Source organism: Miniopterus natalensis, chromosome 13 (genome assembly GCF_054644295.1).
Source record: "Miniopterus natalensis isolate mMinNat1 chromosome 13, mMinNat1.hap1, whole genome shotgun sequence".
Lineage (NCBI taxonomy): Eukaryota > Metazoa > Chordata > Mammalia > Chiroptera > Miniopteridae > Miniopterus > Miniopterus natalensis.
In genome coordinates, this window is record NC_142093.1 from 19957780 (window position 1) to 19973537 (window position 15758).

The window sequence follows — 15758 nt, forward strand, 5'->3', positions numbered from 1 at the left end:
CATGTATATTGACTCCATCCTCACGATAAGTTTATAAAGGAATTAGTATTATTATCCCCATTTTACAGATGAGGAAACTGAGACTTGGGTTAAAAGTAAGTTGCCCGGGGTCACATAGCTAGTCTTAATGCATAACAGTTTTTAATTTGGTTTATGAAGTTGAACTTAAGACTGTTAAACCTTTAAAAACGTAAAATATAAGTTATAAATCTCTATAATAACTTTCCATAAATATCATTTAAAAGGTAAGGGTTTTTTCCCTTTATAATCCATAAGCATAGTTTATCTTTCCATGTGTGGTAGGTAACCTTTTTTGTTTTTCATAGGGTCTGAAATAAAAACCTTTTACATATGTGTTAGATAAGTATAGTTTTTCTGAACTTGAATAAGTTTGGTTTGTCATTATTAAGCAAACCAAATGTCTTGTCATAGCTGTAACTAAAGTTAATGTCTCATATAGATTTTATTTATAGTGCAATGATGGTATCATTACCTATGGAAGCAGTTGTACAGGGTAGCTCTAAAGTCTGGAAATATATATATGTATGTGTGTATATATAAATGGTTTATAATATTAACCTGTGGTTCCAGACTTTAATGTTTATTTAGTGCTTACTGTGTATTATGTATAATGCTAATAAGCACTTTATATATGTTTATCTTTTTTTTTTTAAATCCTCACCTGAGGATATGTTTTTATTTATTTTTTGAGAGAGAGAGAGAGAAACGTGGATCATTTGCCTCCCACACACTCCCTAACTGGTGATTGACCTGCAATTTTTTAGTGCACAGGACAATGCTCCAACCAACTGAGCCACCTGGTGAGGGCTATGTGTTTATTGTTTTTAATCCTCACACAGTCTTATGAGATAGATAATATCACCTGTCTTTTAAAAAAATTATAGAAATCTGAGTTTAGAGCCATTAAATAACTGGAAAAGCTACATAATTGGTGACAGACTTTGAACCCACGTTGGTTTGAATCTTGTCTACTCTGCTATATGGCAGGGATTGACAGACTTTCTGTTAAGCGCAGCTAGGTAGTAAATATTTTAGGCTTTGTGGGCAGAATTACAAAATATGCTGTTTTTGTAAAACAGTTTTAGATAATACCTAGAAGAATGGGTGGGGTTGTGTTCTGATAAAACTTTATGGACACTGACTTTCATATAATTTTTATGGGTCCTGATAATACTATTCTTTATTTTTCAGCTATTTAAAAATATAAAAAATTATTCTTAGTTTGCTGGTGGTGGGATCAGATTTGGCTTATGAGCAGTAGTTTGCGGACCCCTTGCTGAATGGCTTGCTGTAATTGTTCTTTCCCTCACCAAGGATATGGAAATGGAGAATTCTTCTGACAGGTTTTTAGAATAAAATAGTATTGTTGGTTACAGTTACAAGTTAGAAGTGAATCTAGGTAAATGTTATTTTGAGCTAAGATATTCATGAAATGCTAAGATTATGAGGCCCTTTAATATTTTAATTCACATTACTATACCATATGCTTTTAGAAATCATAAATATTCAACTCTTAGTCATTCCTATTAAATTGTCATTTGTTCTGGAATCATCAAAAAACTTTGATTCTAGATTTTTCTGTATATAAGGTGTTTAGGTAATTTGATTCTTCTGGTAAGGGAAAAGGGTGTGGAAATATAATGAAGGGTTCTCAAAAAAATGATCCATGCAGAATTTACAAAATTGGCATCTTAGACTACAGTTTGTCATTTATAAACTTTACTCTGTGAGTTTCATATAAGTTTGGCTTATGTGCAACAAAAAATACTTCCAGATGTGATCACTGATATATGATTCTGAATTAAAAAGCTTAATAAAAACTTAGTGTTGACAAATCAACACTAATAAAAAAAACTCCTTTCACATAGTGAAGTTTATCAGCAAACGTTTACATTTTAATATTTGGTAAGAGAAAGAGATACACTAAAACTAAATTAATTTCAGTTTGACCAATAACAGCTATAGCTGTAGATGGTGTTGAATTAAGTAGTCTTTTATAGGGACTATATGGTTGATGCTGAGTCAGCTCCCCTGGCTTGTCTAACCCATAATAAGCACTCAATAAATGTTTGATGTTAAATGGAGGAATCAGAAGATCTTTTAGCAAAAAAGGAAAGGTTCTTTCTTTTTAGAAATTGTCAAATTTAGTGGATCAGTCAGATTCTAGACAAATGGAGAAATTATTTGTATTAACACTGTGTCAGAATCACTTAGTGGTTGGCTATTGCCTATAGTATGAAATCCAGTTTTCTTTGGGGAAAGATTCAAAGCCCTCTTTAATTTGGCCCAGCCTTCCTTTCCAGCTTTGATTTTCATTCTCCAGTGGTAACAGACTGTGGTCAATCTTTATTATTCACTCATTTATCCACAAATATTTTCCCACTTTGAAAATGTTCGTTCTTTTTTCTGCCTAGCTTGTTTTGCTTTGATTTAAGACCCGAATCAAACCTCTTTTCTTTCAGTAGGACCACTCTTGTCCATTGTGATATTTTTTTCCTTCTAAATTTCTAGTACTTAACACCTGTCAGTTCTATGGTAGTTACTCTTGTACTGCTTTGTGATACTTCTTATAAAAATATTTGCTTTGATCACCCCAGCTAAATGTAAAACTCTTTAAGAATAGAGACCATGTTTGTACTTGTTTTGATACATCTTAGAACTTGGGAGAAAAGTAAAAGCTTCATGAATTTCATGTTTATGGTGTGGAAATTTTTTTCTAAGATGCATTATTTCTCTTTTCTTTCTTTAACTTTTATTTTGAAATAATTTCAAAAGTTATAAAACTAACACAAAGAACCCCTGAATATTCTTTACTCAGATGTACAGTTGTTAACATTTTGCCACATGTGCTATATCATTCTTTCTCTACATACATTTCTTTTCTACGGAACCACTTGAGAGTAATTTGCAAATATAATGTTCATTTATCCCTAAATACCTCAATGTACATTTCCTAAGATTAAGGGCATTCACTTATATAACTATTGCACAGTGATCAAAATCAGGAAATAAACGTTTGTACAATACTATTTTTGAATCTTTAGGCATTATTTAAATTTCACCGATTTGTTCCCTATAGCATTATTTTTCCTGTTCCAGCTTGGGATTGTGCATTACATTTAGTTTTTGTATTTCTTTAGTCTTTTTGCTTACTTTAATCTGGAACTGAACCATTCCTGAGTGTCGTTCCCCCCCCCCTTTCTTTATGGCATTAACATTTTTGAAGATTTACCAGCCATTTTGTACAATGTCTTTCAAATTGGGCTTGTGTGATGTTTCATTATTAGATTTAGGATACGCGTTTTTGGCACGTATACTCTATGTAATGTTGTGTCCTTAGATTGCATTATACAAGAGGGGTGCATGATAGATGTTTGTTCTGTTATTTGTGCTGTTTTCTTTGATTACTTGGTTAAAGTGGGGTTTTTTCCTTAATAGAGTCTGTGGGTTTTCCTACAATGGGGCCATTTAATATATAAGAAGTATTTGAAGCCATTACCTGCATTAATTTGAGGGATATAAACTGCTTTTAAATTTGGTAATTAATAAAAATTGAGTCATTATAGTGAGTTATAATAGTCACTGGTGAGTTTGAATATCACAGTGATCAAGACAGGCCTGGGCATTTATCCAAACACATCTTAAAGATTACTATAAAGCTGTAGTAATCAAAAAAGTGTGGTGTGGAATAAACTGGGGAAAAAGTTTAAAAAAAGAGTACCCTCAAAAATATAAAGTATTTGACGTATTATGGAGGTTATATTTCAGATTAGTAGAAAGAAGATGAATTAGTTAATATATTTGGGAAAAACAGTTAGAACCATTATGTATCTGTCAGTTGCAAAAACCCAGAGTCTTCTCTAGCTAGTTTGAGCAGAAAGGAATTTACTGCATGGTACTAAATGGTGTACAGAATCATTAAGAGGACTGAGGGTGGGGGCGGGGGGCTATGGGCTGTATTTTCCGGAATTAAAAAAAAAGACTGGTCTCGGTTCCAATTTTGGACCTATTATCCATTGATTATATAACGTTTAAGTTAATCTCTCTTTTCTAATAATTTCTAATATGCAGATACTAAGAAAGGAACAGAGAAGAACTTCAAAACAATCCAATTAATAAAATGGCAATAACTACATAACTACCAATTATTACTTTAAATGTAAATGGATAAATGCTCCTATCAAAAGATGAATGGGCCCAGCCGGCATGACCCAGTGGTTGAGCATTAACCTATGATCCAGGAGATCACAGTTGGATTCCCTGTCAGGGCACATGCCAGGGTTTCAGGCTTGATCCCCAGTAGGGGGCCTGCAGGAGGCAGCCAATCAATGACTCTCGCATCATTAATGTTTCTGTCTCTCTCTCTCCCTCACCCCTCCTCTCTCTGAAATCAATAAAGATATATTAAAAAAAAAAAAAAAGGTGAACAGATAAAGAAGATGTGTGTATGTACCGGGGACTGTTAGTCATAAAAAGGAATGAAATCTTAACCATTTGTAACAATATGGATGACCTAGAGGATATTATACTAAGTTAAATAAGTCAGACAGAGACAAACACCATGATTTCACTTAATATGTGGAATCTAAAAAAATAAATGGGCCTAGCTGGGTTTGCTCAATGGTTAGAGCATTGGCCCATGGACCGAAGGGGCCCGGGTTCAATTCTGGCCAAGGGCACATACCTCAGTTGCAGGCTCGATCCCCGAGTGTGGGTGGCAACCAGTTGATGTGTGTCTCTCACATCGATGTTTCTCAGGCTCGATTCTCCCGTGTGGGTGGCAACCAGTTGATGTGTCTCTCTCACATCGATGTTTCTCTCACTCCTCCTTCCACACACACTGAAAAGCAATGTGAGGATTAAACAACAACAAAGAGAAAACAAATGAACAAACCAAACAGAAACAAACTACAGAGAACAAGCTGATGGTTGCCAAATGGAAGGGGGGGGGTGGTGGAGGTCTGGGTGAAAAGGGTGAAGGGATTAAGAAATACAAATTGGCGGTTATAAAATAGTTCCAGGGATGTGAAGTACATTTTGGGAATACAATCAGTAATACTGTAACAATATATGGTGTAACTATATATGGTATTCGGTGAGTGCAAGACTTATTAGGGGATCAGTTTGTAAGTTATATAAATGTCTAACTACTATGCAGTACACTTGCACTGATACAATATTGAATGACAGCTGTAATTGAAAAATAATTTTTTTAAGTCAGTGGAAAATTATTTTAAAAATCCCAGGCATGATTATTGATGGCCCTGACCTTTCAGGAATGAAGGTTAGGATCATTCAACCAAGCAGCAGACACAGCCAGCTCAGGTGCTTACCGAGGGCAAAGAGAATTTTTAGTAGGCAGTGAATGAGAAGGTACTTATAAATACAAGCTCTGAAAGAGTGACCAGCTTCAAAAGCAATAACTTGATTGTTATAGTTTTTTTCTTATTTAGTTGTGAATAAGTTTGATTGATTGTGAATATTTTATATGTTACTTAAATCTATATAAATGTCTCAAAAAGATTGATATGTGAAAAAAGTCAGTCATATACTGCTGGGTATTAAATACTAAATGATAGAGGTGAAGCTTATGAGTTTATAGGAAAGGAAGGGTTTTGTGTGGAATAGAATAAAAGGAAGAACTTCATAGAGGTGAGACCTATAGTGGATCCTAAAGAATGTGGGGAGGTGGGAGAAGTCGTTTCAGACAAGAGGTGAACTCAGCATTATCTGCAGAAGGAGAAATTGGCTTGGATGCAATCTTATGTTGATATAAACTGGAGTAGTTTGAAAGTATCAGAATCAATGGATTGATTCCCTCTGTCTTTTGTAATAAGGTTTAAAGTCACTGCTTTAAAATATGACATGCCAAAAGGGGTCAGTTCTAATTATTAAGCTACTTAAATGTTTAAAATCTGCAAATAAAATGTTTTTAGAGACATTGAAATCTTTATCCTTCCAGGAAGGTTGTTACACTTTTTCACTGAAACATGAAATTTAGATTTACCCTTTGTCTTGATTGGTAATATAAACTTGGGCTGGCAGCAAACAGTAATAGTTCCTTCCAGACATGTAATAACCCACTTAAAAATGGTATGTAAACATATATAATGGCTTTTTTTAGTTATCATGGTACTTGACTGCTTTGGGGCCCTTTTGGTTATTTGTTAAAGTGTTTTTGTTGGTTTTAATTTCTTAATGAAAAAATTTCTTATGTATTGCATATTTTACTTACAAAGTAATGTATGGTGTTTGAAATTTGAACTAGTGTGTGTGTGTATATTTATATATTTTTAAAATATATTAAATTTGGAGAGAGGGAGGAACAAGGGAGAGAGACAGACATCAATTTGTGGTTCCACTTACTGATGTATTCATTGGTTGATTCTTGTATGTGCCCTGACTGGGGAATGAACCTGCAACCTTGGCACATCGGGACAGTGCTCTAACCAACTGAGCTACCTGGCTGGGGCCCCAAATAAAAAACTTTTTAAAGAAATGGTCTGTTATTTGTTGCTAAACTGAGTTTTTATATACAGTGAAGTTTGTGTATTTGAATAGGGTGGGCAGAGATATTCCTAACTACTTAGCTTCTTCCTCTATCTTTTTACTCTCACCTGCTTGGCCTAGAATTTACAGGGTTCTTTTTTATTTTCAGTTCATTGAGAATGGATCAGTTTATGAAAGTGAAGGATTTGGACAAAATATTTGCTAATAAAGAGGCCTGTATATTCTAGTTTTAAAATAAATCACCAAGAACTTAGTGGCTTAAAACAGCATTCATGTTGTTATATCTCACATTATTGTGGGTCATAAATTTGGGCAGAGCTTAGCTAGGCATTTCTTCTCTATTAAGGTCATTTGGTGATATTTGACTACAAGGTTAGACAGTGTCATTTATATGTCTGGTACATATCCGAATGGATGGCAGGCTAGTCTTAGCTGGGACTGTCAAACTGAGCATGTATATGTGGCTTCTCATCGTGGTTCAGAGTAGTTAGACTTTTTAAGTGGCAGCTCAGTACTCCTGGAGAAAGAAACCAGAGTCTTACAATCTGCAAGATTTATTAATACCTAGTCCTGAAAGTTATGCAACTTCTGTTAGTCAAAAGCAAGCTACAGGGCCAGCCCAGATTCAAAGGAGAGGACTACACAAGGGCATGAATACTTCAAGGTGTGGTGGCTTTTTTTTTTTGGGCGGGGGGGGTCACCTTTGCAAACTAGCTATATTACAGAATCTGAAAGTCTATAACTTTGCACAGTATATATAAAATTTATTTTTTTAACAGAATAGTATTCAGGTCATTTAATCCAAGCTGATTATTGTAAGCTTCAACTACCTTAATATTATTATTTCCATATAACAACTTCCAGAGTACTCTGCAATTTATTTATATTTTCCACTAGAAGTGTGTCTACCTCAGATACAGTGTTTTTGTTTTATTACGAAAAATATTTAATATACAGAAAAGATGAAAGATTTACAGTGAACACCAGTATATCTACCACTTAGATTCTGTAATGAACATTTTGCTATTCTTGGGTTATCACTTGTCTATCCATCATCAATCTGTCTTATTTTCTGATGAGTTTAAAAGTAAATTGCAGGTATTCAGATATAGATTTAAATTACTTTTTCTTTTTGATCCTGTTACTTTGGAGGATAGTCAGAAAATGTAAAGAATCTCTATTGCTCTGTCTTCTCTGAGAACTTACGTGTTGGGAACTTTTCGGCCTGCCTTGTTCATTACACATTCAGCCAAACTTCAGTTTAGTTTTTCACAACTCTTACTCTCAATAGTCTCACTAAGACTTTTGGAGGAAAAGAAGTCATTTTTTTAAATTACAAAAACAGTCATTCATAATCCCAGCATAAGCACAACTACTGTCATTTATATGTTCCCTATTCTTTTTCATTTCATGTTTGTTTTTTTAATCCTTGCTGGAGGATATGTTTATTGATTTTTAGAGAAGAAGGGAGGGAGAGACAGAGAGAGAGACATCAGTCCATTCCATCCCAAATGTGCCCCGGGGATTACAACCTAGGTGTGTGCCCTGACCAGAAATCAAATCTGCAGCCTTTTGGTATATGGGACAGCACTCCCACCAACTGAGCCACGAGGCCATGGCCATGTATTTTTATAGCTATTGCTTGTATGCATATAATTTTAAAATATTTTTTGAAAATAATGTGATTATTTAGATTTAGATTAATAATAATAATAATAAACATTTAGATTATTATTATTATGGTAAGTAATGAGTGTTTGATATTTCATTGAATGGCTGGACCACCATTTTTAATCATGTCACTATTGGACAATTAAGTTGCTTTCCAGCTCATAAAAGCCCTTGAACCCAGTGGAATGTTATTGCTTATTGTCTTATACTGGTTATATTCAAAGTTTATCCCATCCCTCTGACTCACACAACTTTAAGAGTTGAAACTGATGAAATGGCAGAGAAACAAAGAAGTTGGAAGGAAGAAAGATCTTCTTCAGTCCTGATTGGCTTTGAAACTGCATTAGGAGTAAATAAGTTAGAAAAAAGTTACATTTTCAACTTTGATAAGAACATTTTTGTCAGTTAAGTAAATTTTCATTTTTACCAGTAACTGGTAAATTTTCATATTTACCAGTTATTTTCAGAGTTGGGCTGAGTAAATTTCCTATTTAAAGTTTGCCTGCAAGTTTAACTGTGTGAGAAACCTTTGGTTCAAGTACTAGGAATAGATATGTATATTGAATTTCCAACATATTTTATTCCTGTTTGTTACGCAACTCTTGTGAACTCTGAGAAGCAGTAACCATTTTACTATCTTTTGCTAATATACACTCAAAGAACTAATTTCAGGTTTTTCACCTACTTTAAGCATAAATTAGCTGGTTAGAGAGGGATATTCTAACATTGAATTCTATAATCTTACAGATACAGAATCCTGTAGAAGATAATTTATGAGTCCTCTTACAGTGATAAGAGATGATACTTAACCCATCAAGGCTGTTGAATCTTGTTTTATTAAAAGATTTTTCAGAGAAAGCTGTTCTTGATTGTCATAGTTCATTCTGTCTAGAATTAACCTTTACTGTAAAAAAAATTCTTATATGTTCTTTATGTTATATATTGAGTATATATTTCATCTTGTTTGGCCTTTTGTGGAAACAGATGGTTACTATTTTTCATGTAGTAACTTTTGATACTTGAAGCCTAACATTTATCTTTTAGGATGTGCTATGTTTGAATCAAGTTATTTACATAATACAGATTGACCTAAACAGAGCTTTCTGCCCATGAGAAAGATGCTCTTTGGGGATTATTAAAATATGCTTCTGGACTATGTTTAGTCATGTTTGTGTGTGTATGTATTCATTGTCTTAATGAGCAGTTAGGTAATTTGAACTACATTGCTCAATTGCTGGGACTGTCTTTAGAACATATGCCCAAGTATAAGATCTATCAACAAATATAGCAAATGCCTCACTAGAGAAAATGGCCTGGATTTAATCTCACTTTTGAATATGTATATTTGCTTTGGGGAAGACACAGGGAATTTTATCTGGGCTCTAATCTCACTTTTGGCAAATTCTTGGAATGTTTAGATTGATCCTGGGATTAATTTATGGGTCTGAGTCAGATCTGGGGTGATCCCAGAATATTGCACTGGCCTCTACAAAGTGGGCTCATGTATTCTTCGCTTGAGACTTACTACTTGGACCCTCTCATTTAAAAAGATTCTTCAAAGAAACCATAGATTTAAGATAATGGAATAAGTCAAGCACGGGAGAACAGTAGGAGAATAACACAGCTGATCCTTCTGTTCTTAATTCAAGCTCTTTGCCAGCCACATCACAGGTTTAATAAAATCAGTGATCTAATCTGGTCTGATAAGAAATTGTCTTCCCAATCAAAATTATTGAGAAGACTTGTTTGAAATATGGATGAATCTTAAAATATTAACTAATGATTGAAAAAACAAAAAGTAGTTTATTTCTCATGTCTTAATATTATTCACCACTTTGGGTCTGCATAAAATATAAATATTATAAACATTTTGGGGGGATTAAGTCCTATTAAAAAAACAAAGCAATGTATGGGAGTGAGTGAAAGTAATTAAAAATATTACAACTGCAGGTTTAAGATATTTGCTTCACTTGGAAGAAATGCTATTTTCCAGCATGTGCTCACACACACATCAAAGTATGAAGTTATCGCTATTACAATACATCTAAGATCTCATTTATTTTAATCTTTATTCCATACCTTTTAAATGTGTATTTTTACATAAGCTTTATAATGTTCATAACATATTAGCACAATAATACACGTATAAAAATATACATATATTAGGGGTATGAGCTCAACATTTAAAAACTTTTTTATTGCCATATAGCACATGCAGTCATAATCTAGGTCAAGACGAAAGAGAGCATACCTAGGACCCAGAAGACTCCCCCTTACGCTTCTTCCAGTTATTACCCCTTCTCACATCTCCAAGATAACTGCTATCTTTATTTCTGATAATATAGTTTGCCTGTTTTTAAGTATGATCATAAGGCATGTATTCTTCTGTGTCTGGTTTTATTATTATTATTATTTTTTAATCCTCACCTGAGAGTATGCTTTTTTATTGGTTTTTAGAGAGAGAGAAACATGGATGTGAGAGAGAAACATCGATTGGTTTCTTCCTGAACATGCCCCAACTAGGGATTGAACCCACAACCTAGGTATGTGACCAGGAATCGAACCTGCAACCTTTTGGTGCAGGGGACAATGCTCCAACCATCTGAGCCACCCAGCCAGAGCACTTTTGTATCTGGTTTCTTTTGCTCAATGTCATGTTTGCAAGATTCATCCATGTTGTATGTGGCTACAGTTTGTGCAGTATCATTGCTGAATATTTGGTTATATGAATATGCCACAATTTGTTCATATTTGGTTTGTAGCCAGTGTTTGATATGGATAATGCTCTGATTCTGTACATATCTCTTGGTACACATGTGTACACATTTCTGTTGGGTTTCATCATAGGGCTGGAATTACTGGGTTATAGGCAAAGTGTTTATTACACTTTAATAGATAATACCAAATCATTTTACATAGTGGCTGTACCACTGTGTATTCCCACCAACAGTTTCAGGAGTTCCTATTGTTCCACATCTTCACCAACACTAGATATTGTTAGTCTTTTCATTTTAAGCTGTCTGGTGAATGTGTAGTGATTTTTTAATGTGGTTTCAAATTGCATTTTTTTTTATTATTAATAGGGTTTGGCACCTTTTTGTATATTGGCCAACACATTTTTATTTTTTTTATCAGACTGTCTTTCTAATTGATTTGTAGGTATTTTTGTATATTCAGGATGTGAGCCTTTTGTCAGTTATATGTTCCAACTACTTTCCCCTATTCTGGCTTTCCTTTTCACTTATACTGGTATCTTTTTATGAATAGACATTCTCAATTTTAAGATTGGTTGTGCTATCAATCTTTTCTTTTTTCAGTAATGATTTCTGTATCTTGTTTAATTATATTCTAAAAGCCTTATTATTTGTCTTTCACATTTAGATCTACAATCCGCCTGGACTCTCTCTTTGTATGTGCTGTGAGTTAAGGGTTAAGTTTCTCTTCCTCCATATGGAGATCCATTTGACCCATCGTTATATATTGGCATGACTCTTGTTTTCCTAGATCTCTAAAGTGCCACTTTTGGTCTTTATATGACTGTTTTTATTTTTGAGTTTTCTTCTCAGTTCTATGAGTCCATTTGTCTATATTTGTTTTAACTACTATAGTTTCATATTAAATCTTGATATCCAAGAGATCAAGTGCTCCTCCTCCATTTTCCTTTTCTTCAAGAGGGTTTCAGTTATTGACCCATTGCCTTTCCACATAAACTTTCAAATAAACTTATCAAATTCCATGCATACGCACACGCACACATGTATGTACACAAACTGTTGGAATTTTTTCATATTCCATTAAATTTCCAGATCAGTTTGGGTAAAAGTGGTATATTTTCATTGAGTTTTCAACTCACGAGCATAGTATATTTACATAATTATTTAGGCCTTTCATTTCTCAAAATTTACTCATTTTTTGTGTGGAGGTCCTGAACATCACTTATTATTTTTATTCCTATGTATTTATTATTTGTTAGTACTATTATGAATGATACTTTAAACATTTTCTGTTCATTGCTAAGGTACAGTTGATTTTGTGTATTGACCTATGTTCATCCATGTTGCTGAACTTGCTGTTAATTCTAATAATTTGGACAAGCTCCCTATTTTTTGTCTGTGAGTGATAGTTACATTCTTTTCTAATCTTTATTCCCCTTGTCTTACTGCACTGGGTAGGACTGCAGCACAGAAGAGAAATGGTGAGAGGTTTTTTTGTTTTTGTTTTGCTCCCTATCTCAAAAGGAAAGCTTTCAGTATTTCAACATTAAGTAAGATGTTGTAATTTTTTTATGCCTGTTCCATTTACTATGGCTTCATAATCACTGAAGAATTTAGTGGCATAAAGCATCCATTTATTATGATCATGGATTCTGTGGATTAGGAATTTAGGTAGGGCACGTCATGAAAGGCTTGTCTGCTATGTTGTCTGAGGGCTTGGCTGCAAGATGCGAAGGCATCTGAAGGCTCATTTACTCTTAGGTCTGGTTGTTGTTGCTAGCTGTTGGCAGGGAGTCTCATTTCCTCTCCACCTGAATCCTTCCGTGTGGTCTTTTCATGTAGGCTAGTGTGAGCTTCTTCACAGCATGGTGGCTGGTTTCTCCTAAAGCAAGCATTCCCAAAGAGAGAGAACCAGGTAGAAGCTGTATCCTTTTATAACCTAGTCTCAGAAGTCATATATGTATCACTTTTGCTATACCCTGATTGGAGCAGTCAGAAGCCCCCATCTAGATGCAAGAGGAGGGAACATAGTCCCTGCTTTTTGGTGAAAGAAGTGTCTATCAGATACATTGTAAGAAGAGCACTTGGGATGGCACACAAACATACCTGCTTATACATATATATTTATATGTGTGTGTGTGTAGCTAGAGAGAGAGAGAAATGCAGAGAATATGATCTGCCATGATGCCCTTTAACCAGATTAAGAATGATCTCTTCATAATATGTATTTAATGTTCTTGTTTTGAACGGATATTAAATTTTATAAAACGCCTTTTCTCTGTTGACATGAACATGGCTTTATTTTCTGTTAATGTGATCTGTTTCATTGATTGATTGTAATAAATTCAACTTGGTCATGATTCATTGTCCTTTTAATACATTATTGCATTTGGGTTGCTAATACTTTGGGGCGGGGGGATTTTTGTGTCTTTGAAAGCTCCTCGAGGGTAAGTAAGGATGAAATTCCACTCTGGCTCTTATGAATAATGCTGCTATGAACATTCAAATGAAATATGTTTTCATTTGTCTTGTATGTATACCCAGAATTTGACATCTTTCCTATTCCGTGCCTGGCATACCACATTTCTTTTGTATCATTATATTTCCCATTCTGTCTGCTTTTATTTTACCTATGTGATCTCACCGGAATGTTCTTTATTTCAAACACATTGCACACTCCTCATCCCACTTCTTTTAACCTTTCAAATGGCTCCTAGACTTTGATGAATCTGTACCAGGTATTAATCAAAAGAGAAGTGTTTTCTCAAACCTCACTTGAGGAAACACCCTTTTGTCATAAAGGCTTTTTGTTAATATTACTCTGGGTCATTTTGTTTCACTCCTTTGTCTCTTATTAGCTTTGCTGTTTGTTTATCCCTATCTCAGTCTCTGTAGCTCAGTCTTAATGTTCAGTTTGATTTAGGTTTCATCCAGTTCACAGTATTTTTTTGGTGTGTATTTATAGCAGCCATGTTTCTGTTTTACTTTGAATTGGTTTAAATTTCCTTTTCTCAATTATAAGTATAAAGCTTAAAAGCAATTCAAGAGATAAACTGCCAATAGTTTTTTTGGACACTTACCTCCTTGAATTTGTTCTTTGATTAGCCTTAGGAGTAGGTTTAGAAGTAGTTATCAAAAGAATAAATACGTGTTGCATTTGTTAACTTCACCTGGTTTTACCTGGTTTGGTAAGACAGACTAAAGATAGTTATAATTTGAATTACTTTATACATTTACATTATTGTAAGCATGAGTGGTTTACAATCGGAATATCTGACCAGATATAAATTATTATTATAGGTTACTTACTAGTGCAGTTATATTATTTTAAAATAATTTGGAAAGTTAGTGAATTAAGAAAAATGACTGTTCTCATTTTTAATTACATTCATTATATTTAGTGAAATGGTGATAATAAATCAGCCATGTTAGTCTTAACACTTAGGTTTTAAAAATCAATGAAAAGTGGTAATTCTTTCAGTTTCTTTAACAGTTCATGTGAATTTCATTTTAAACAAAAGCCAAAGGAAAAAGGAAATGTGACTTGCCACTTTGTCCACACATTGTTTATTTTATTTCCTAGTGGAGAAAATACTCACTTTGGGGGCTTTACCTCTGTTATTTATAGAAACTATTTAGTATGTTTGTTTTGCAGTTTCAGAAAGCAAAAACTATTTTCATATTTGAAGCAATTGTACCTTACTTTTAACCAAGTAAAAGAAGATTAGAAAAGTAGTGCCCGAGGACAACCATATTATTGTAGTGAATCTTCATGTGGTGCATTAATTCATGAGTTTCTGCCTACGCCTGGAGTTTAGCCACTCCCAAAGCAGCCCAAGTTTTTTGTCTGAATCCTACCTCCTTTTGCCTGCGTGCTCTGTCTGCTCTCTCTCCTTCAGTTTCTTTGTCTCTCTATAAATAAGTAGAAAACCTTTCTTTAGTTCAGAGAGCAAAGGTCCAGGAGAAGAACGATCTTAAGTTTTTATTTGTGCCAACTAGAAGTACTTTGTGGTAGGCCATCTGGATTGGAAGATTTCCTCAGAATGTAAAGTATGTCGTGAGATTTAGAAAACTGGGATTTGCTCTGGAACTATCTGGGAAGGCAGCAGGAAACGTAGACAGAATTGGTTTATATTGCTTGTAACGTAGGTGGCAAGAATGGAAGACAGCTTGCCTGGTCTCGCTTCAGTGTGTGGTTCTTCTGCACTTATGAACTTCTGCACTGGTAACGTATCTCTCCTTTCCTGGGAATTCAGACCTGTTTCACAGACTTTACTACTTGTGACAAAAGAAGTCTGAGGAGTTTGGAATAAATCTAGATCCCTTCCTTTTTTTAAATTCCTCCTCCCTTTAGAAATACATTTGTCAATAATGACATAAATAAAGTATTTAAGACTGTAACCACTGTATAAACAAATATATTTCTATTGTGAGGGCAGAGTGGGCTTTGCTCAACTTGTTCTTTCCCTGCCTCCCCCCCCAAAAGATGGTCATTGTATTATTCTTGAGGGGGAAAAAATTAAAACATTTTAATGGAAAATAATCAAAAAGTGTCTCTTAAATAATAGAAAATCGGAAATTGTGTAATTAAGCTGGACATTTGCTTCTATAAAGTCTAAATAAAAAACCTCATCAAAAGCAGTCAGTTATCTGAATATCTATCTCTAATTCTGTGTTAAATTAAGTAAGACTTTGAAAAAAGATCATTTTAATTGTGAATGAATCCTGGTGATAGAAGGAAATAAAGTCCTTCACTGGGACCAGCCATTGTGCTCAGAATACTGTATGTAGCAAAATGTTTTTAAAATTTTTTTACTTAACACAATTTCTATTTTAATTTAT

The 15758-nt window shown here is 34.1% G+C and overlaps 1 protein-coding gene across 3 annotated transcripts in view; it reads left to right on the forward strand.

Annotated features, from left to right (window-relative positions):
- The window catches only part of EML4 (EMAP like 4), a 128096-nt gene that overhangs the window by 28042 nt on the left and 84296 nt on the right, over positions 1–15758 (forward strand). The window contains exon 1 of one of the 3 annotated variants that reach the window (XM_016216324.2): positions 14764–15141. The exons of the other annotated variants lie outside the window; for them this stretch is intronic. Coding sequence (XP_016071810.2) covers positions 15075–15141 — 67 coding nt within the window. The 5' untranslated portion in view covers positions 14764–15074. Of the gene's footprint in view, positions 1–14763; positions 15142–15758 lie in introns of those variants that run through there. 3 annotated transcript variants of the gene reach the window in all.